The sequence below is a fragment of the Sus scrofa genome, chromosome 14 (assembly GCF_000003025.6).
Source record: "Sus scrofa isolate TJ Tabasco breed Duroc chromosome 14, Sscrofa11.1, whole genome shotgun sequence".
In the NCBI taxonomy this organism is placed as follows: domain Eukaryota; kingdom Metazoa; phylum Chordata; class Mammalia; order Artiodactyla; family Suidae; genus Sus; species Sus scrofa.
The window spans coordinates 99092927-99116071 of NC_010456.5; the positions used below are offsets into that span (position 1 = coordinate 99092927).

Genomic DNA, 23145 nt, shown 5'->3' on the forward strand with positions numbered 1-23145 from the left:
CCATACACCCCCAAAACCTGAGGATTTACTAGATATTTATCATCTTACATTGTCCTGCTTCAGTTATTTATAGTACCTGCTCATCCCCTGTGGTATTGGAGTTTGCCCACCCTGCTTGTTCCATTCATAAAAAAATGGCCAATTGAATTTACGAGGGAGTTGTAGTTAGATAAAAGGTCCCTTCTTCCTTACAGTGCAATATTCATAATGTTAGCAGTAAAGTCAATAAAAAGTGAGAAGGAGATGATGACAGACTAATTAGGAATGAATGCAGGGTACAAAAGAGTAAAAGTATTTGTCTCACAGTCTCCTTGCAGATCCTATGATTTACCTACCAAATTGATGTCTGCTACTTGTCCTGTGCAGTCAGCTCGCCCAACGCCAATATGGTAGCCACTGAAGTTCTGAAATAGAGTAGGCTCCGGGGTGCTAGGCGTTGGAGATGCCTGGGTAGCTGTAGGGCCCTGGGTGTCTGCGGGACCCTGGGTAAGCGTTGAGCCTTGAGGGGTTGAAGAACCCTGGGTGGCTGGAGGGCTCTGAGTGGTCAGAAAACCTGAATCTGAAAACATAGTAAGATACTTAAGAAACAGTATTTCAGCCCATGTATTTGTGAGCATCAGTTAGAACACACAGATTCATGTTCCTAAGGAAGAATATTTGTACTGTATATTCTCTTACATTTAACATACACAGTGGAGAAATGTCTCAGAAACTTTTTTTTTGTATCCTAATCCTAAGGAGGATCTTTTTCTTGGACTTAGATGTTTCAGCCTAAAATCAAGGTCTCCGTCAAATGTCACTCAACTTCTCCTCACAAGCCACTCCTTGGCAAACCCATCATCCCTCATTCACTCACCTTGCACTTTTATTCCAGCTAGACAAATCAGGTTCCAGGCTCCTGGTGCACAGTCTACTAAATGCAGCCTCTGGGGATTTGTTTCTATCATTCTCTGCATCCAGAGAACTGACTCCTTTATGGTCCACCAATCATCCATCTCTTCTACCCCTTCAGAGTTGGTTCACTTCCTTCACACCCAGATCCAGCTCAGTCCCTCCACTTCACAACCCACCCCAGCCGTCTCTACCATTCTCTAATCCTCCTCAACTTTCTAAATCTTTTACTTTTAATGCAACCTAGATCATTGTACACTTGTTAACATAGTTCTACTTATTTTAATTATTTTCATATCACCATATGTATGTATTAACACATATATTCTATGTTAATATCACACACACACGTACATGAATATCAAGGAAGGCAGAATGGCAGAGACTAAGAGGGCAGGTACCGGACAGAGGCTGAGTTTGAAAACTAACTACCATTTATTTGCTAAATAAATGACTTCACATATTTTGCCCCAACTTTTCTCATCTCTAATACAAAGATAATAATAACCTACTTCCTAGTATTGTTTGACAATAAATACGTTAATGCATATTCAAAATGTAGAACAATGGCTGGATATAGCTTTGGTTTTATTTGTATATTTAGATATCTTACACATATATTTTAATTGTAATTTTTTATTGAAGTGTTGTTGATTTATACACATATATTCTGCTTGTTTTTATCCCAGACAACAGCCAGGGACAGCCAAGCCAACACATGTCCATGTCAAAAATGTGTTAGTGATCAGAAAGTACTAAGGCAAGAGATTAACAGAAAACTCCTGCTAGGATCCCAGAATTTTGGAGCGCAAGAAACTTTAGCGATTACAGAAGTTCCTGTTGTGGCTCAGCGGAAATGAACCCAACTAGTATCCATAAGGACGTGTGTTTGACCCTGGCCTTTCTCGGTGGGTTGGGGATCCAGCACTGCCGTGAGCTGTATGTAGGTTGCAGACACAGCTCAGATCTGGTGTTGCTGTGGCTGTGGTGTAGGCCAGCAGCTGCAGCTCTGATTCAGCCTCTAACCTGCGAACTTCCATATGCTGTAGATGCAGCCCTGACAAGTAAAAAAAGAAAAAAGAAAAAAAAGGAAACTTTAGCAGTTACATAGTCCAATCTCCTCAATTTTACTTACAAGAGAACTGAAACGGAAAAGAAAAAAAAAAAAAAGACTTAACCAAGATTTCATGAAGAGCATATGATGGATCAGGTGCCCAACCCAGATCCTCCAACTCAGACTGTGAGGCTCTTTCCTCTACGTTCTAAGTGTTGTTAGAATCCATATGCAAAAATAGAATGTGTACATTTATGTGTAACTGGGTCACCAGGCTGTACAGTAGAAAAAAAATTGTATTGGGGAAATAACTGTTAAAAATAATAATAATAATTTTAAAAAAGAATCCATGTTTTCTCACCCCTGGGTCCACATTTTCTACAAAACATCAAGTATTGAGAGGAAGGAAATGGGCACTTTTGCTATTGCCTCATTGATACCAATGTAGGAATGTGGTGCCAGGCAATGCCAAATCTAATCACATAACCAAGGGGATTCTTGTCAATCTCAAGTCTCAGATTTGTAAACTGGTACTAAGACTAGTATCCCACCTCTATGGGAGTTTTGTGAGAATTAAATGAGAAAATTATGTAGAATGATTATTATAGGGCTTGACACAAAGTAACCATTCAATAAACAACAACTTCTATGAGAATAGTTAATATAATTATTAATAACTTCCCACAGCCTCAAGCTCTGGAATCTCTAATTTTAAGAGCTAAAACTAAGTAATCCTATGGATTCTTTCATTTCTAGCAGTCTAAATCCCATTCTGCCCACTCCCAGAAAAGATGATCTCTGTCCCTCTGGGTTTGCAGGAAATTCAAAACAGAGGGACATGTAGAGAAGACAATGGAAAAGAGAAGAGGCCACAAAACAGAAAGCTGAGGTAAAAAATGCCACCTCCTTCTGCACTGGGCCTGAAACCAGCCCTCCCTTGACTTTAATCAAAGCATTCAACCTCTCTCTTCCCTACGTGTTTATCCGGTTGGAACCTATTATCAAAGTAGAGGCTTCATCAAAGACCCATGGACCCAATATTGCCTGTAAATGTAGCCTAGATAATTTTCAAAAACTAAATTATTTCCAAAATTAAAAAAAAAATCAGGAGAAGTCTGGAGATGTCTAAACCCCCACCTCCCACAATTTCCAGCTTCCCTTGAAAACTCAGGAGAGCTGAGTCCCTGTGACATCATGACAACAGGCACCTGGCACTCAGAAGGGGCTGTGGACCTTCCTCATCAGAATCACACCTGCCCCCACCCTGGTCCACCTCCTCACCCCCTCCTTATTTGAGTCCAAGTCCCCTTTCTCTAAAGCTTTTCACAGACTAATTGACATTCAGTGGGTCTTTCATTCTCCTTTTGTTCCCAGAAAAAGATGATGCAAGAAAGGAGGCAAAGAAAAATAAGAATTGGCTCAGGGTAAAAGCTCACATTACTGGGCCCTGAAGAATCTTGAAATGTACTTAGATCAATAGAAAAATGAGACAAATAACTGCATGTCAGAATGCCTGTTGACTAGATATTTGGGGGCAAAGGTAAACTTGATAAAAATTGCTATCAATGCAGAAAAGGCAACTAATGTAAAGGTTAGATGACCATCCCAGGTCGCTTAAGTAAACATTGAACTGCCTTGCTTTCAGCCTTATCACCAGACACTATATGGTGCTTTGGTGTCTCCATAACGAAAAAATTTCCTACAGACTAGGAATAGAATCCAAGAAAACTCATGATAATACTTGCCTTTGTTATTTTCAATTGTCCCGCTGGTGATAAACAAGAGGCTGAGAAGGGCCACAGTGACCCCAGTCATCATCACAAGGAGGAAAATCAGGAACGTCTCAAATGTGGAAAATGTGCGTTTGGCCATTTCTCCTGAGGAAAAGCAGAGATGGAAGAAGAAATGTGGAAGAGGCAGAAAACAGACAGAATCACAAATTAAAGTACATATGCTTCGAGCTGCCCAAGGTTAAGATGTCTTAGGTCTTTCATACAAATAGACCAAACCAGAAATGGCAAGGGCAAAGCTCCTCTGCCACTAGTTCCATATCCAAAGCCTGTGGAAGACAAAACCAATCAATTGCAGCACTCCTTGATGAGTTCACATGGGTGGTTTCATTTGAATTTATTTACTTCTTTGTAAATTAAAGTATGATCCAGCAATCCCACTCTTTGGCATACATCCAGACAAAACTATAATTCAAAAAAATACATGCACAGCTATGTTCATTACAGCATTATTCACAATAGCCAAGACATGGAAACAACTTAAATGTCCATCAACAGATGAATGGATTAAGAAGATGTGGTACATATGTACAATGGAATACTACTCAGCCATAAAAAAGAACAAAATAATGCCATTTGCAGCAATATGGATGGAACTAGAGACTCATACTAAGTGAAGCAAGTCAGAAAGGGAAAGACAAATACCATATGATGTCGCTTATATGTGGAATCTATACTCGGCACAAATGAACCTGCCTACAAAACAGAAATGGACTCACAGACATGGAGAAGAGACTTGTGGTTGCCAAGGGGGAGGTAGTAGGATAGATGGGGAGTTTGGAGTTGGTAGACACATGGGCTTTCCAAATCCTTCTCAGAACAGTGTCCATCTTGGAAACCACCACTCATCTTTTGGCATTGGCAACTAAGCCAAAAATATTCTTTGGATATACCATACTGCTTTCATTTATGGCAATGATGCTCTGAGACATGGGTCTAGGTTGGAGCACTTCTGTCAACAGGGATAATTGATGTACACACACTTCTTGTACCTGTGAGAGAGCTTGGCTGGAGTTAGGGCTGTTCTTTGTGGCTATGGATTAAGTAAAATTATCTTTTCCACATGGAGGTGAAACACATACCTTTGGCCTTTCAACTTCACGCTCTTTCAATTACTACCTGAACAGAAAATGGCATGGAAAAGGAGATTGGAATCTCTGATCTCAAGCCAGGCATTGGTAAAATTTCCCTTTTCAGTGATCAGAAGGATCCCCCACATTTTGCAAACCCTGTATCCAAGGATGAGGATAAAGATAGTGCCCCAGGATACTACAAAAGTAGGAAATGTCCTTAACAGATTCCTTAAAATATTTTAGAAGTAGAATTCATCATTACTCATTACTTCTATAGAGGGACTATAGAAGCTAAAAACTCACATAATGTAGCAGGAGAAACTATAATATGATGGTTAAAAATTAAATTCTGCAGTCTGGTGCCAGAGTTCAGATCTTTTCTCTGCCACTTACTCAGTGACCTTGGGAAATCATCCCCAATACTGAGTCTCAGTTTCCCCATCTGTAAATAGGGATATGATGATGATAAGTTTAGTACCTATCTCATAGTTTTTATAAAAATGAGGTGATGAAGTAATAACTTGCTTCATGGAATGTAATAAGTGTTCAGAATGTTAGCATTTATTGTTAGATTCCAGAATAGCAAAGACTCTGTAGTCCTCACTGTTATTTTTTTTTTTTTCCCTTTCTACAGCCACACCTGCAGCATATGGAAGTTCCTGGGCTAGGGGTTGAATCAGAGCTGTGGCTGCTGGCCACAGCCACAGACACAGCCACAGCCACAGCAATGCCAGATCTGAGCCACCTCTGCAAACCACACCACAGCTCACAACAATGCCAGATCTTTAACCCACTAAGCAAGGCCAGGAATCAAATCGGCATCCTCATAGATACCAGTCAGTTTCTTAACCTGCTGAGCCACAATGGGCACTCCCTCACTGTTTTAAAGTGAGTCTACACGAGTCTAGTATTAAAGAACCACTGGAATCACAGGTGGGAACTTCAGAGACCATTTTCTTAACCTTAAGGAAGCTTGAGAAGTGAGATGGAATTGGAGTCCTAAGACTTGCCCCTTAAAGGAGTAATATGTGGGTGGATAAGATGCTGCTACCAAAAATAGGTATAAATTGGCAACAAACAGATGTTTTTAGTATGGCTCAATTTGTCATTTCAATTTGACTTAATCAACAAGATAAAAGAGTTTACAATTTATCTGTAAAAATAGAGTCTACCTTTACAAATCTGAAACTTTTCAAAATTCTTTTCAAAATATTTCATAAAACATAAGAACACTGTGCCAGTATTCCCATACATAGAGTTTCGTAAAATTTAGTAGCTGCTGTTCCCTTAAGATGGGATGTGCCTTCTCCAACCTGCCACCACCTCTACCCAGTGGCCCTTACGTATCAAGTTACTACCTGGTCTTTGCAGTCATTTGATCTTGCAATCTCTGGACTAAAGGTTAAAAATCAGTCTGACCATAAACACTTCAGAAGTAGGGCTGAGCTGGGAGTGGACAACGAGCATGGAACATCTTCCCAAACTTCCTAGTTGTTTGCTAGTAGGTTTTCCCAACTATGTATCACCACCATGATCACATTCACCATCACCAATAGGAACAACTTCAAATTTAGGGCAGAACAAATTAGTTCCGTATCTTGATCCTAACTTTCACTGTTAGCCCGAGTCAGAAAGCTCATCTAAGAAATGCCTCTGTTGCAACAGAAGAAAGGGTGGGGGAAAAACTGTAATTGTAATGTATACATGTAAGGATAACCTGACCCCTTGCTGTACAGTGGGAAAATAAAAAAAAAAAAAAAAGAAAAGAAATGCCTCTGAAACTTTAATAACTCAAAGAGGTTTACTAGTCATTAGCTGTTGTTTTAGTAGCAAACTGCAAACACTATATACATAGCTTTGGCTCAAAGCTTTGATTTCTATGAACCTTCCTACTCAAAGCTTTGATTTCTAGGAGCCTTTCTGCTCAGAACTAGCTGAGATAGATTCTGCACCAAAAAAAGAGCAATTAAAAATGTATGACTGACTGCTGGGCCCCCCAACAGCAAAGCATGCACATGCAGATCATGCATGTAAATATGGCTATATGGTAAGAGTCTGTGTAACAAACGTGGTAAGAAATACATGTGCATGTGCATATGTGTGTGTGTGTGTATTTTTCTAGTTTTGCTTTGCTGAACTAAGTGCCACCACTGGTCTTTTACACAAGTCAACAGTGGCACTTGATTTAACATTAGTTTCCACCTCTTACTTGGATTTCAACGATGTACCTTGTGTATTTTACCACTCTGTTTAGTTGCCATAATTACCACCAACATATTGCCATTCTTTTTGAATCCATTAGCACTCTTTCTCGAAAATCATTAAAATCTGAATTTGAACATGAAGGCAAATATCTTTTCTCCCTTCAGAAGGCAAATCCTTGGAGAAGTGAATCATTGTACATTTTCAAATAGTTGCCACTTAACCAGCATAATTCTGCAAGGTCAATGATGAGGATTTAATGACACAATTGCGAGCCACTTGCTACGTCTTTGAAATCCGTATTTTTCAAGACTGTAACAGTAAAAGGTATTATTTTGGCAAAATGAGTTTCCCAAGGTAAGGAAATGAGATTTCATCAAGATCTCCCGAATGATGGGATGATTCAAGATCCCTCCCTCCTTCTCCTGGAAAATACAGGCATTCTTACCTGAATCAGCCACTCAGAAGATCTTCTGTATCCCAGAAAAGCAAATGATAATCCAGAATCTTGTTCGCCTCCCCCTGGAATGTTGCTTGCCTGAGACTTCTCAGCACTTTCTGAAAGCTACCAAGGAAAGATTTTTCACAGTCATGTACAGGAAGGCAAGTTCTCATTAGCATACCTTTGTGGGCTTGGTACATGGATGAGATTAAAGTGTATTGATAACAAATAGCTTATTAGTGAATCCTCCTGGGGACAACCTGATACTGAAGTAGAAGTTGCAGAAGTCCTGCTGGGCTGAAGGTCATCTCAGATTTCAACACAATTCTTCCAGCAGGTCAAAGTCTGTGTAATATATACAACCTGGGTCACCAAAAAAGGGCACCTGCTTTATTTACCACTGGTCATTCAACCTGTGGTCAAGAGGGAGTGGGTTATGGGCCCCACTGGCCAATATTGACAACAATTTCAGAACAGAAAAGTGATTTTTCAATTTTTCAATTCTTGTGTATAAAAAAGAATGAAAACATTTAGATGAGCTAAGAATGTAAATAATGGATATACACAGGGAAAGACTGTGTGCATCCACTAAAAATTATATGGAAGGAAATAATTTAATGACATGAAAAATTACTAAATGCTAAGTTTACAAAACATTATGATCCCATTTTTGTAAAGAGTATATTATTTGTATGTGTATGACCATAAAGACTGTAAAGAGTATAGTGAAGACATTAAGATGCTACCATGGAGTATTACTCAGACACAAAAAAGAATGAAATAATGCCATTTGCAGCAACATGGATGGGGCTAGAGATTATTATATTATGTGAAGTAAGTCAGATAGAGAAAAACTATCACATACATGTGGAATTTAACAAAATGATACAAATGAATTTAATTATAAAGCAGAAATAGACTCACAGACATAGAAAAAAAAACTTACAGTTACCAAAGGGCTAGCAGAGTTGAAGGGAGGGCAGAGTGACTTTAGGAGTTTAGAATAACATACACACACTACTGTATATAAAATAGAACCTACTGTAAACAATAAACAATTAGAACCTACTGTATAGCACTGGGAACGATACTCAGTATCCTATAATAATCTATAATGGAAAATATCTGCAAAAGTATATATATATATATATATATATATATATATATATATATATAAATCACTTTGCTGTACACTGGAAACAACATTGTAAATTACACTTCAATTTTTAAAATGTTGAGAACCAGTTATCTGGTGATAAGATTATGGGTGAGTTTTGTTTTCATCTTTTGATACTTGGCATGTTCTATAATAGCCATTTAGCATTTTTGAAATGAGGAGAATAAAACCTTTTACTTCAGCTCAGAGAATGTATACTGTACAATGGCATGAAGTTAAGCAATGACCCACAAAAAGACAAAGAGAGAGTGAAATAGACCACAGTCCGCATTTATTCCTAGTAAATCCAAACTGTCCAGGAAGCAATTTGAAGAAGACCAGGTAGTCTGCTGAATTCCTCACAGAATTTTAAAAGAAACCAGCCCCAAAATTCTGGTGGAAATATCAGAGATATAAGTGCTTTCAGATAGGGCTAGTAATTAGTAATGTGTCTTAGCTACCTCTCTGCTACCACAGAAGGGCACAGCTTAAATTATGGTATTAGATGAGTTTTTGGTTTTATTTTTTTTTCCCCCTTTTCATGCATTTATGTTACCATTTTTGGTGCCAAGTAACAAATCTAGCTAACTTAAGGTAGCTGGGGAAAGAGAGAGAAGTCAGTTCACCAGAAGGCAGGAAAAGAAGTTGAAGACCAAGGCTCAGGAAGCCTGGAGATCAGGGCAGCTCTGCAGATCTGTATAGCAGGAGCTGTTGAACTCTCTTTTTAGGGTATTGCCATTGAGATACGGTCACTCCAACTGCTTTAGGTCTTTACGTTGCACCACTCTGGATTCAGTTCCTGAAAGACAACATCTGACTGGCGTAGCTCAGATCATATACCTACACCTTCCATTGAGGGGATATTTAACAAGACCACACCAAAGAGAGAAGAGGAGTTCTCCAAAATAAAATCAAGGCAAAATAAAAACAGCAAGAGTTCCCATCATGGCTCAGCAGTTAATGAACCTGACGACTATCCATGAGGACGTGAGTTTGATCCCTGGCCTCACTCAGCAGGTTAAGGATCTGGTGTTGCCATAAGCTATGGTTCAGGTCTCAACTCGGCTTGGATCCCGCATGCTGTGGCTGTGTTGTAGGCCAGCTGCTACAGCTCCAATTAGACCCCTAGCCTGGGAACCTCCATATGCTTCCAGTGCAATTCTGAAAAGACAAAAATAAATGAATTAATAAAAACAATAGATACCCACTAGTGACTTGCCATTGGATTTCCTTCTCCCTTGCAGTGGGAGGCCCTTTAAACTGCCCTTGTGGGAGTTCCCATCGTGGTGCAGTGGTTAACGAATCCAACTAGGAACCATGAGGTTGCGGGTTCGGTCCCTGCCCTTGCTCAGTGGGTTAACGATCTGGCGTTGCCGTGAGCTGTGGTGTAGGTTGCAGACGCGGCTCAGATCCCGCGTTGCTGTGGCTTTGGCGTAGGCTGGAGTCTACAGCTCTGATTCGACCCCTAGTCTGGGAACCTCCATATGCCGCAGGAGCGGCCCAAGAAATAGCAAAAAGACAAAAATAAATAAATAAATAAATAAATAAATAAATAAATAAATAAACTGCCCCTGTGGTTTAAAATGCAGGCTCTTCGACCCCTCCTGTCACCTTTCTCCCTGGAAAAAGGAGCCATGCCAAGCTCGTTCATGCTGAGACTATCTAGATGACCCACAGCCAAGTCAGATAAAATCATTTTAATCAAGGATTTGGCAGATAATCATGGCATACTATCTCATTTCTCCCAGACAATATTTGAAGGCCTACATATGAACATTAAGGGACTAAAAACCAAAGAGATTCCAAGCACTGCAGTAGAGTCAGTGGAAGCTAAATGTTGGGCCAAGGGGACTTGTGGTGCTCATCAAGACAGCTGGCTCTTGTAGTCAGGAATAAGACTACTTTGGGGTGAGAGCAAGAAATAGTCACTGTAAAAGGAAAGAAATAATGGCATTTGTAGCAACATGGATGGACCTAGAAATTATCACGCTAAGTGAAGTCAGTCAGACAATGAGACACCAACATCAGATGCTATCACTTACATGTGGAATCTAAAAAATGGACATAATGAACTTCTTTGCAGAACAGATACTGACTCACAGACTTTGCAAAACTTATGGTTTCCAAATGAGACAGGTTGTGGGGTTGAAGGTATACACCGAGGGTTTGGGATGGACATGCTGTAAAATTTGGTTGTGATGATTGTAGTACATACACCTATAAATGTAAAAAAATTCATGAAGTAATAAAAAAGAAATAGTCACTGTAAATATTTTGTATATGTAGTTTATTTTTGTCTGAATGACTGTCAGATTAGATCCAGTTTGCTAGGATAAGGATGGCTGTCCTCCTCAACTCACTACCCATATGCTCATTCATGGTCTACCCATTTTACAGATGAGGAAACACACACAGACATGATAAAGGGCTTCCAGAACAGGAAAAGATGGTTAAAAGCAAGCAGCCAAACAATAATTATTCCAGGATGTGAGCCTAAGTCTCCATATTCCTAGAAAGATCTCTTGCCTTAACCAAACTCTTGCTGTCTACATCACCTCAGTCTTGGCCCTGGGATGGCAGTAGCCTCTGGGAATAAAGAAGTCATGTATTTACTCCTCATTAGCAAACTCCCAAATGCCCCACTCCTAAAACCACCAAATGATAGTCATTAGCATTACAAATTCTCTTAATATTTTACTTATGTGTACAGGGTCAGGGCCTTAAAAGGCTTGATGCTAATTTCATATGCTCTATGCTAATGGTCACATCCTTTTTCATTCTTTGAATCTTGGAATAATTGAAGAATAAATTACTATAAAAAAACATAGTATTTCATAAAGCACCCAGATTTTGCTGTCTAAAAACATTTCCTTGCCAAAAAGAACAAGATTTTTGAGGAAATGGCTGGTTTTAGGTCTGGGAGAGGAAATACATGAACTAAAGCTGAAATGGTTTTTTATCAGAAATGAAGAGGCCTTCCCCTTGTGGTTTAGCGGAATGAGGATGCAGGCTTGATCCCTGGCCTCACTCAGTGGGTTAAAGATCTGGCATTGCCTTGAGCTGTGGCATAGGTCGCAGACGCGGCTTGGATCCGGCATTGCTGTGGTGTAAGCCAGCAGCTACAGCTCTGATTCAACCTCTAGCCTGAGAACTTCCATATGCTGCAGCCTTGGCTTCAGCCCAAAAAAAAAAAAAAAAAAAGTCATTGAATTTTAATTGTGTCCAAAAAGAACTAGACTTTCCCTCTAGCCAACAATAGGTCAATTTAAGCATCAATTCAAAAAGTAATACATGCAATAGATTGAAGCAAATCAAATTTTCTTAAATCCACGATGTTAAAATGAAATTTTTAAAAATTTTATTGATAACCTTTAAAACATGCCAGAGTACTAGTATGTTTTTTCCAAAACCTTGTTAAAAAAAAAAAGGGAGGGTGGTGGAAAGGAGGATCAAGAAATAAGAATAATTTTTTAATTGAAGTATAGTTGATTTACAGTGTTAATTTATGCTGTACAGCAAAGTGATTTTTGTATTCTTTTCTATTACTATTGATCTCAGGATACTGAAAATAGTTCCCTGTGCTGTATAGTAAAATGTACCCTGCTTTTGCTGTATAAAGGTAACTTAGAGGAGCAATTATTTACAGAGAAACTATTGACAAGAAAGACCAGAATACTATTAGAAAAGATCTTCTACAACGGAAGATATAAAGAAGGAACCACAACAAGATGGGTAGAAGGGGCAGAATCATAGTATGATCAAGACCCATACTTCTGGGTGGATGACCCACGAACAGAAGAATAACTACAATTGCAGAGAATGAGGGCTTTGAATCCCACATCAGGTTCCTTCACCCAGGGGTCCTGCACCAGTAACACAAGCTTCCAGAACATTTGGGTTTGAAGGCCACTGGGGCTTATTTTTGGGAGACCAAGAGGGCTGTGTGAAATAGAGACCCCACTCTTAAAGAGAATAAGCACAAAATCTCACATTCTCTGGGACCCAGGGCAAAAGCAGTGATTTGAAAGGAGCCTGGGTTAAACCCAACTGCTGATCTTAGAGAGTCTCCCAGAGAAGCAGGAGGCAACTGGAGCTTCCCCTGGGGAAACAGACCCTGGCATCAGCCATTCTGGGGAGCTTGTACTACCAAGTGGACACTAGTGCTGGCAAGTGCTATTCTGGAATGCTGCCACTAGTTTATTAGCCCTGGGACCCAGCCCTACACAACAGCCTGTACACACCAATCCTGGAATTCCCCAGGCCAAGCAACTATTTAGGCAGAAATACAGCCTTACTTACCATTGGGCTGTCTGCATTAAGATCCCATGAGCCCCCAGCTTCCCTGGGACTCAGCCTTGTCTATTAGAGGGCCCAACACCTGGCCTTGCAACCCAGAGCACTGACGCTATCACTAGGACCCCAAGGGCCATGCAGCCAAGGCCTCTGGATCTGGCTCAACCCACCAGTGGGCACGCATCAGACCAGGACCCACTAGGCCACAGCCCTACCCTCTAGTAGGCTGACACAGCAACACTGGGACCAACACTGCAGGCAGAGGTCCTGGGACTTAGTTCCACTTACTATTGGGCTCCAACCAGTCCCAGGACCAGTTTTTACCCACCAGCAGGCAAACACCAACCCCAGCACCACTTCAGTCCCACAGCCTGCTATGTCAGGACCCTGCCCACAAACCAGCAGGCTAGTACCAGCCCCAGGACTTCCTGAGCCCTAGTCTTGCTTTCATTAGGACAAAACCACCTCTGGACACCTTGCACTCCTCAACCAGCATCCTGGGGATCCAGTCCCATCAACCAGTGGGCTGACATCAACTTCAAGACCCCCAGGGCTCTACAGCTGGAAACACCAGGACACAGCTCTACCCACCAATGAGCAGGTACTAGGCCTATATCACTGAGCCCTGACCTTGTCTACCGGCAGAGCAACACCAGCTCTGAGACACTTAGAATCCCTTAGTCAGCCACCCCAGGATCTAGCCCTTCTCAGCAGCAAGCCAGCACCAGTTTGGGGAAACCTGGGACCCTTCAGCCAGCTATGTCAAGAATGAGCCCTGCCCACCAGCAGACTGACTCTACATCTGGAACCACCCATCCTAGAACCCATATCCTCCCTCCAATGGGCAAGCACAATTCCCAGAATCCCTGGGGCTCCACAGCCAGTTGCCTCATGACACATACCCCCACCAACCAGCAGCTGGCAGTCCCCACCAAGGCAGGTGCTGGATCAATGAAATGAACCAGGGGCTAGCCACATCCACCAGACACCCACACACACACACAATAGTCAACCTGCCACACCAGAAGGATCCACACCGCCCATAAAGAGGACAGCTCTAGAGCATACAGTTCTGGTAATGAGAGGGGAATGTGTTGCTGGAATGCATAGGACATATCCTACAAAAGCCCACTTCTCCAAGGTTGGGAAACATAATCTACCAAATATAAAGGAATAAAAACATCAAACTAGATAAGGCAATGGAGGAAAATGATCCAAACAGAGAAACAAGATGAAACTCCATAAGAAGAACTAAATGATGCATAAATAATCAACCCAATAATGAGTTCAAGGTAATGATCATAAAGAGATTCAAAGAACTCAGAACTTTACTCAATGAAGAATGAATGAATCAAGTGAAAATTCATATTTTAAAAAAAGATAAAGAACAAAACAGAGATGAAGAATATAATATCTGAAATGACAAACACAGTAGAAGGAATCAAAAATAGATTAAATGATACAGAGAACTGGACCAGTAAGCTGGAAGACAGAATAGTGGAAATCAATGAAGTTGCACAGAAAAATAAAATAAAATAAAAATACATGAGGACAGCTTAAAAGACCTCTAGAATAAAATCAAGCATATAGTAACATTCACATTATAAAGGTCCCAGGAGAAGAAGAGAGAGAGAAAGTTCAGAGAACATATTTGAAGATATAATGGCTAAAACCTCCTTAACCTGGGAATGGAAAAAGACATCCAGGTTCAGAAATCACAGAGTCTCAAACAGGATTAACCCAAAGAGGACCACACCAAGATCACTATAATTAAAATGGCAAAAGTTAAAGATAATGAAAAAATATTAAAACCAGCCAGGGAAAAGCAACTAATTACACGCTATGGAACTTCCATGAGGCTATCAGCTGATGGAGAGATCAAAAGTTTTATAAACAAGCAAAAACTAAAAGAGTTCAGCATCACCAAACCAGCTTTACAAGAAATATTAAAGGGGCTTCTCTAAGTGAAAAAGAGGCCACAACTAAAAACATGAAAATTATGATAGGAAAAATCTCATTGATAAAGGCAAATACACCGTAAAGGTAGTAATCAATCATGTACAAAGCTAGTAGGAAGGTTAAAAGACAAAAATAGTAAAAGTCATCTATATCCACAATAAGTAGTTAAGAGGTGCAAAAAAGATGATGTAAAGTATGATATCAAAAACATTAAACATGAGGAGAATGGAATGCAAGTGCAGAGTTGTTAAAATGCATTTGAACTTAAGAGATGACCAACTTATATATATGTATCATGGTAACCACAAACCAAATATCTATAATAGATACACACACACACACATAAGAAGAAGTAATCCAAACACAACACTAAAGATAGTCATCAAATCACGAGAGAAGAGAATAAAAGGAAAAATGACAAAAAAAAAAAACTACAAAAACACCTCAAAACAATTAACAAAGTGCCAATAAGTACACACCTGTCAATAGTTACTTTAAATGTCAATGAACTAAATGCTCCATTCAAAATACATAGGGTAGCTGTGTAGATTAAAAAAACAAGACCCATGTATACTGCTTACAATAGCCTTACTTCAGATTTAAAGATACATACAGATGAAAATGAGGGGATAGGAAAGGTATTCCATGAAAATGAAAATGAAAAGGAATCTGGGGTAGCAATATATGTATCAGACAAAAGAGACTTTAAAAGAGGGAGTGTAACAGAGACAAAAAAGGACACTACATAATGATCAAGGGATCAATCCAAGAAGAAGATATAATAATTTAAACATATATTTATCCAACATAAAAGCACCTAAATACACAAAGCAAATATTAACATACAGGAAGAATTTGACAGTAACATAATTAATAGTAGGGGAATTGAACACCCACTTACATCAATGGACGGCATCCAGACAGAAAATCATTAAACACCAGTCTTAAATGGCATATTAGGCCAAATGAACTTAATAGATACATATAAAATTTTTCATCCAAAAACAGCAGAATACACATCTTTGGCAAATGCACATGGAACATTCTCCAGGATACATCACACGCTAGGCCTCTTCAATAAATGGTGTTGGTAAACCTGGAGAGCTTTATGCAAAAGAATCAAACTAGACTACTCTCTCACACTATGCACAAAAATAAATTCAATTGGATTGAAGACTTAGATGTAAGATCTGGAACCATGATACTTCCAGAAGAAAATATAGGCAATATCCTCTTTGACATCAGTCTTCATAAATTTTTTTGGCTATGTCTTCTCAGGTGAGGGAAACAAAAGCAAAAATAAACAAATGGACTATATCAAACTAAAATTCTTTTGCATGGTGAGGAAAATTATCAAAACAAAAAGGCTACCTTCTGAATGAGAGAAGGTATTTGCAAGCAGTATATCCAACAAGGGGTCAATACACAAAATATACAAAGAATTCATACAATTTAACTTCAAAAAAGCAAACGATTTTAAAATCGGCAGAGGCTCTGAACAGACATTTTTCCGAGGAAGATATACAGATGGCCAACTGGCACATTAAAAGATACCAAATATCACTAATCAGCAAGGAAATGCAAATCAAAAGTACAATAAAATACCATGTCACACATGTCAGAATGGCTATTAACAAAAAGAAAAATAAGTGTTGACAAGGATGTGAGGAAAAAGGAACTCTCGTGGCTGGAATGCGAATTGGTGCAAATAGGGAGATTCCCCCAAAAAATTAAAACTAGAACTATCACATAATATAGCAATTCCACTCTTAGTAATTTACCTAAGTAAAACACTAATTAAAATGCACCCCCATGTTCATTGCAACATTCTTTACAACAGCCAAGACATAGAAGTAACCTAAGTGCCCATCAATAAATGACAGATAAAGATGTGATATAGATATATAGATAGATCATGAAATATTTCTCAGACATTAAAAAAAAGAGACTGAAATCTTGCCATTTGTGACAACACAGATGGACCCAAAGAGTATTATGCTAAGTGAAATAAGTCAGATAAAGACAAATACTGTATAATTTCACTTATATGTTGAATCATAAGGGGAAAAAAGCAAAAGAACAAACGTAAGACAGAAGCAGAGTTATAGGAATTCCCGTAGTGGCACAGTGGAAACAAATCTAAGAACCACTGCGCCACGACAGGAAATACAGACAACTGAGTATTTTGGTGGACATGGGATACAGTAAACAAAATCTGGACCATGAGACTCTGAGTCACTTTCTTTAACAAACTGTAAGTAGAAAGGGAGAGAAAGATAGAGATGGAGGTGGAGTCAGAGGAGGAGGAGGAAGGGGTGGAGGAGAAGTGGAGAGAAGAGGAGGAGGTGGGAGAATGGGGAGGAAAAAGGAAGGCAGGGGAAGGGGGCCAGGGGCCAGGAAGGGGAGAAAAGGAAAAGCAAGCTGTAGATTAAAAGGGGCTGAAGAGAGTTCCTGTCATGGCTCAGCGGAAACGAATCTGACTAGGAACCATTAGGTTGCAGGTTCAATCCCTGGCCTCGCTCAGTGGGTTAAGGATCTGGCGTTGCTGTGAGCTGTGGTAGGTCTCAGACATGTCTCAGCTCTGGCATTGCTGTGGCTGTGGCATAGGCTGGAAACTATAGCTCTGATTAGACCCCTAGCCCGGGAACCTCCATATGCTGTGGGTGCAGCCCTAAAAAGACAAATAAACAAACAAACAAACAAACACATAAATAAATAAGGCTGAAGATTCTTAGTCATGTTTCTTCACATTATATAAACCTTTGGCCTTTTTAAAAGAAGCTGAAGAAACCTATCAGCCAACTATATGTTGTAAGCCCCAAACCATCACTTATTGGGAATCTGATTCAAAAACTGATTTTTTTTAATTGTTTAAAACTATGAGATAATTGGGAACACTTGAACACTGACTAGATATTTGATGATATTAAGGGATTATTGTTTAGAATGTTAGTGTGACAATGATATTGTGGTTATAATTTTTTTTTAATCTTTATCTTTTACTTACATTCTATAATAGATTTTTTTAAAAAGGAAACAAGATCAAAATTGCAAAAGTCAGGGAGTTCCCATTGTGGCTCATCAGGTTACCAGACTAGAATCTATGAGAATGTGGATTCAATCCCTGGCCTCGCTCAGTGGGTTAAGGATCCAGCATTGCTGTGAGCTGTGGTGCAGGTCACAGATGAGGCTCAGATCTGGTGTTGCTGTGGCTGTGGATTAGGTTGGCCGCTGAAGCTCCAGTTCAACCCCGAGCCTCAGAACTTTGATACACTACAGGTGTGGCGCTAAAAAAGCAAAAAGAAAAAGAAAAAAAAAATGCAAAAGTCAGATAAATGGAGGATGATGGTCAGATAGAGGGATAGATGAGAGGAGAGATGGATGGGAAATAACCTGTTCTTTAACAGGCCAGTGAACAGCAGAGAGGCAGTTAAAGGCATGGTGGCAGATATTTCACTCAACACCCTTTCTAAGCCCATGCAGAGGCTGGACCCTCATTTGCCTAAAGCACCTGATGTAGTTTAAGTTGTCTTTCAGATGCACTAGTATGAGACTTTGATTTAGAACTGAGCTACTAGGGGAGAGAGGCAGGGCCTGGGTCATCCACCTCCCTGGTTTGTATCATGGTAGCATAACTCTGAGCTGCTTCCTTGATGGCTGCTTCCAGCTGCCCCAGCTGCTTCCTTTTCCATGACTGTGACCAGGCAACCCATCCTTTAACAGCTCAGTTCGCAGTCTAAGCTGGGGGTGTTTTCCTAGAAGCCCAGACTCAATTCGCTGCCTTCACAAAGGCTCTGTGAGTGATTTTAAAGCCCTTTATTCTTTAGCTAGCAGGAGTGGATTCTGTTATTTCCAACTAAGAACTTATCCAAGCTAAATCTCACAAAAGTGAGCCTTGGACCTCTCTTTGAAAAATTCATGCATTTCAATTCTAGGACACTTGTATGCCAAGCTGCCTCTGGGAATGCTTTTAAAGTTAAAAGTGATGAGTGGTTCGGCACAATGAACTGTTCACCTGGTCTGAAAAGAAATTAATGTTAAGCACACAAGGCTGCCAGGGTGGTACCTTACTACCTTATGGGTTTTACAAAGGACTGAAAAATTCCTTTGAACCTGAAAGCAGTCTCCCATCATCAATGGACTATTTATAGATTTATTTTTTCACTTGTCTTGGTTGAATCTTGACCTCAAACCATAAGCAATAGAAGCAAGAATAGAGCCCCTTTTGGTCTAAGTTTGAGATAATCTTTCTTATTAAACCCTTCCTGCACCTATCATATGTTGAGCCTGAGAACACAACTAGGGGATGTTCTTCCCTTCAGTTGGGAGCCCATGTTCCTTCCTAAGAGGGAGGTCCCAGCTCCAACCATAGGTGAGGAAGACGGCATGTGACAGAAATGGGCATCAGTGCTTCCCTTCCCTGGGGATCCCCAAACCCCATGTTCTAGCAATGTCGACAGTCCTGCTGTTCTCAGACAAAAAGGTAGATGAACTACTCCAGGACTACAGAGTTCCTCCCTCCAAATTTACCCCAGTCCTAACATGAACACAAAGGGCAGAAGATAAAGAATGACACAAGGGTATGGAAAAGATAGCTATATGGAATCTGAAGATGGAGGCTTTTTTTCCTTCAGGGATCTTAATCCCTCTGATCTTCATTTTCCTTCTTTAAAAATAGGGACTAACAAAAAACTACCTAACTGAAAGATTCACATAGATGGTGTTTTTAAAAACTTCTTTGCTAACTCTATAGCATGATGCAAATGAGTTATTATATTAATAAGAAGCTGAATGTGGATGCCCAAGAGTGATAGGTTCTGTGCCTTTTAAACCCTATATAGCACAGTTCCTCTCTTTGTGTATTCCTCAAGCTTGGTTCCACAGATCTCCCTATTAGAGTTTGATAAACCCAGCCTTGGGGAGAAGGAGTGTCTTTTGCTATTTTTGAAAGCTCCATAGGGTTTAAAATTTAGGTAAAATTGGAATTGCAAAACTTCCCTAGTTCTCTGCTGTTAGATAAACAGTGCGGAGCTATATAGCCTTTGCAGAATATTTGCAAATAATTCTCTGGTGATTTATCTCTTTCCAAAACCACAGATAAGAATCTATTGCATTTGGCAGTGACAAATGTGGCCTGTTTGCCATACAAGATTATGAAGGCAGATTGGAGGAAAGCAGTCTGCAGCTGCATTTATCATCATTTCAGGGACAGGTTGACAGTATCTTTGATGTAATTTTCTCTTCTACATAAATCTCAGATGCTTAGCATCTCCCACCTGTACTGTGCACTTGTGGGAAAAGTACCACACTGTCCTTTGATAGAACTTGGAAAAGAAATGACCAAGAGAAACAGAAAGCAACTTGCTTCTATCAAAGTCCAGCCTGATTCAATAATCTCTCCCACCAATAGGAGAAAGACAACTTTAGTGGAGTTTGACGTGAAAGCATGTCGTCTTTCTTGTATTGGGCAGAATCAGCATGAGGAGGAAACCTGCCTGCTGAGAACTGCTCTCTTCCCTCTCTGGAGCAGATGCACTTGAACCAGTCACAGAAGATCCCCTATTAGATCAGCCAAAAAGCAAAGGAGCAGGGGAAACAGATCATTCCCATGCTAGAGAGTAAATGCACGCCAGTTCTCACGTTCTCTCTTGCTCCAATTTGTCTTATTTGTTCCCAAGGATAACCAACTTAAGATCCAAGAGAAGAGAGTTCTCATTGTGGCTCAGCAGGTTATGAACCTGACTAGTATCCATGAGTACGCAGGTTCGATCCCTGGCCTTGCTTGCTCTGTGGGTTAAGGATCTGGCATTGCCATGAACTATGCAGTAGGTCATAGATTTAGCTCAGATCCTGCATTGCTGTGGCTCTGGCATAGGGCAGCAGCTGCAGCTCTGATCCAACCCCAGCCTGGGAATTTCCATATGCCATAGGTGCAGCCCTAAAAAAAAAAAAAAAAAAAAAAAAAAAAATCCAAGGAGAAAAAAAGTTCTTGCTCACATGTTCTCCTTGGAGGTGTAATGTCTGCAAGAGGACTTAGCATCATGGGTTTGTCATTGATTTTGAATGGTTATGTAAGGGTTAGTTGGCATCTGAAATAACTAGAGTATGGCCAGTGAAATGAGAGGGGCTGTCCATCTGTCTGATGTTCCCTCCACTGTGTGAGGCCAGGACCAAGCCTCAGTGTGAACCAGAAGGTGAGGAAGAATTTGGGTCCTGAAGGTCTGAGGTTAGGGTAGGGAGTACCCCTGGAGCTAAGTGGGTTCCCTGATAATCAAAGAGGCCAGCCCAGGAAAAGAAAGCCAGGGATTGATGATTTGGGGAAACCAGGCAGGAATCTCAAGCTTGAAGAGCCAAAGGCAGGAGGAAAAATGGAGCCAAGAAAGGGCCAGACTGGGAAGGAATCTAAGTGAAAGCAAATGAGGCATAAGTCCAAAGTCTTGTTGTTGGTCTTGGGTGTTTGTGACTCCATTTTACAGATCAGTAGATTAAAGAGACTTGCATGGGTTGGGCTGGCTAATCACATCAGGTCATGAAGGACCACAACAACTTTCAGAGATGTTACCATGCAGAAACTTAACAAGCCAGGGCAAGGAGGACAGCTATCTTTTTAAAATAGTAAAAATTGCAATGAAATAAATTCATTGACTTCTATATATGTTCTAGAGCCTATTCTAAAAACATTATATCATCTCTTTTAATACTCACAGTCATCCTTCGAGGATGGTATTACACCTACCCCCATTCTACATTTGAATTAAAAAGCAAAAAAAATTTAAAAATCATAGAGAAGTTAACAAAAGATAGCCAAAGGTCAAACTGCCAGTAAGAGACAAAGGTGGATTCAAAACCAGACCACCTGCCTTCAGAGCCCTATAGCTCTACAGCAAAACATCTGCCTTTACTAGTATTAATATACCTGACATCCTTGGGGAAACAATAAAACAATGCCTACGAAGTAGTCAAAGACCTAAGGCTTCCTGTTAGGAAGTCAAAATTTAGACTCAGGAATTGTGAGAAGAGGTAGGGATCCTAAAGTCATCTCATCCAACCCCCATGGCATATAGATAAGTTACTTGCCCAAAGTCACTTGCTGTCATGGAGACTTGCAGCACTCGTCCATATCTGCTCCTCCACTCTTCTGCAGGCACACAGGAAATTTATGCTTTCCATCCCCTGGTAGTCACTGGTCAGTGGGCTGGAAATGGCAGTGACGTGTGTCCCCTCTGGATTGAAGTATTAATGCGGAAGCATTTTGGGGTGGGGGAATTCTGCAGGGTCTCTCTTCCTCTGCTCTGGTGACCCTAATAACTACATGTCCCAGATGACAGGTTACAAGGTCCCTGAGTCACTGCTTAGGAGAAATCTACCTCAGAGTCATCAGACCAGGACAGTGCTTTGCATAAATAATAAGGAAATGCTTATGTGTTGAGCAATTAAGATTTTACCAGAGCAAGCCCCCCACCCATCCTGATTAACATAGCCACCTGAATATCCCAGTTAATGAAGACGATTCCTTAGCTAAATTATAAATCTTCTTTTAAAATTTCCTTCAGTCCCCAATGAATTGAATGGTTTTATTTCCACTTGTAGAAAAATGAAATTGGATACCTCTCTTAGACCACTCACAAAAATTAACTCAAAATAGACTGAAGCAAAAGTAAAACCTGAAACTATAAAACTCCTAGAAGAAAACAGGAAAGTAGCTCCTTTACATTGGTCTTGGCAATGATTTTTTGGGTATAACACAAAAAGCACAAGCAACCAAAGCAAACAATCAAAACATGGGACTACAGCAAATGGAAAAGCTTCTGCACAGCAAAGGAAACAATCAAGAAAATGAAAAGGCAGCCTGCAGAATGGAAGAAAATATTTGCAAATCATATGTCAGACAAGGGGCTAATTTCCAAAATATATAAAGTCATATAATTCAACAACCAAAAAACAAACAATTTGACTTAAACATGGGCAAGAAGGAATTAAACATTTTTTTCCAAAGAAGACATCCAGATGGCAAACAGGTACATAAAAGGATGCTCAACATTGCATTTCAAAGCATAGTAAAATATCTCTAATTTAGAGATCACATTTCATGCAATTCTAAGTCACAGTTAAAACGGGAAGGAACTATAAGAGATCTCAGGCCACCGAAACTTATGAAATAAAGTTCATGCATTTTATACCAGAGGAGAGGTTCTTTGGTTCACACAGGGCTTGGTGATTTTAATTTGCAAACAATTCTAACCAACCATTCTTTTTCTTCCAATCACTAGAAGAATTTCTAGAAG

At 40.1% G+C, this 23145-nt stretch overlaps 1 protein-coding gene across 3 annotated transcripts in view; it reads right to left on the reverse strand.

The window, feature by feature from the left end:
- The window catches only part of ASAH2 (N-acylsphingosine amidohydrolase 2), a 123264-nt gene that overhangs the window by 74816 nt on the left and 25303 nt on the right, over nucleotides 1-23145 (reverse strand). For all 3 annotated transcript variants that reach the window (XM_021072693.1, XM_021072694.1, XM_005671250.3), the window contains 3 exons: nucleotides 7459-7575; nucleotides 3691-3822; nucleotides 336-559 (listed from right to left, as the gene is read on the reverse strand). In XM_021072693.1, the coding sequence (XP_020928352.1) occupies nucleotides 336-559; nucleotides 3691-3817 (351 nt within the window). In that variant the 5' untranslated portion in view covers nucleotides 3818-3822; nucleotides 7459-7575. The remainder of the gene's footprint in view (nucleotides 1-335; nucleotides 560-3690; nucleotides 3823-7458; nucleotides 7576-23145) is intronic.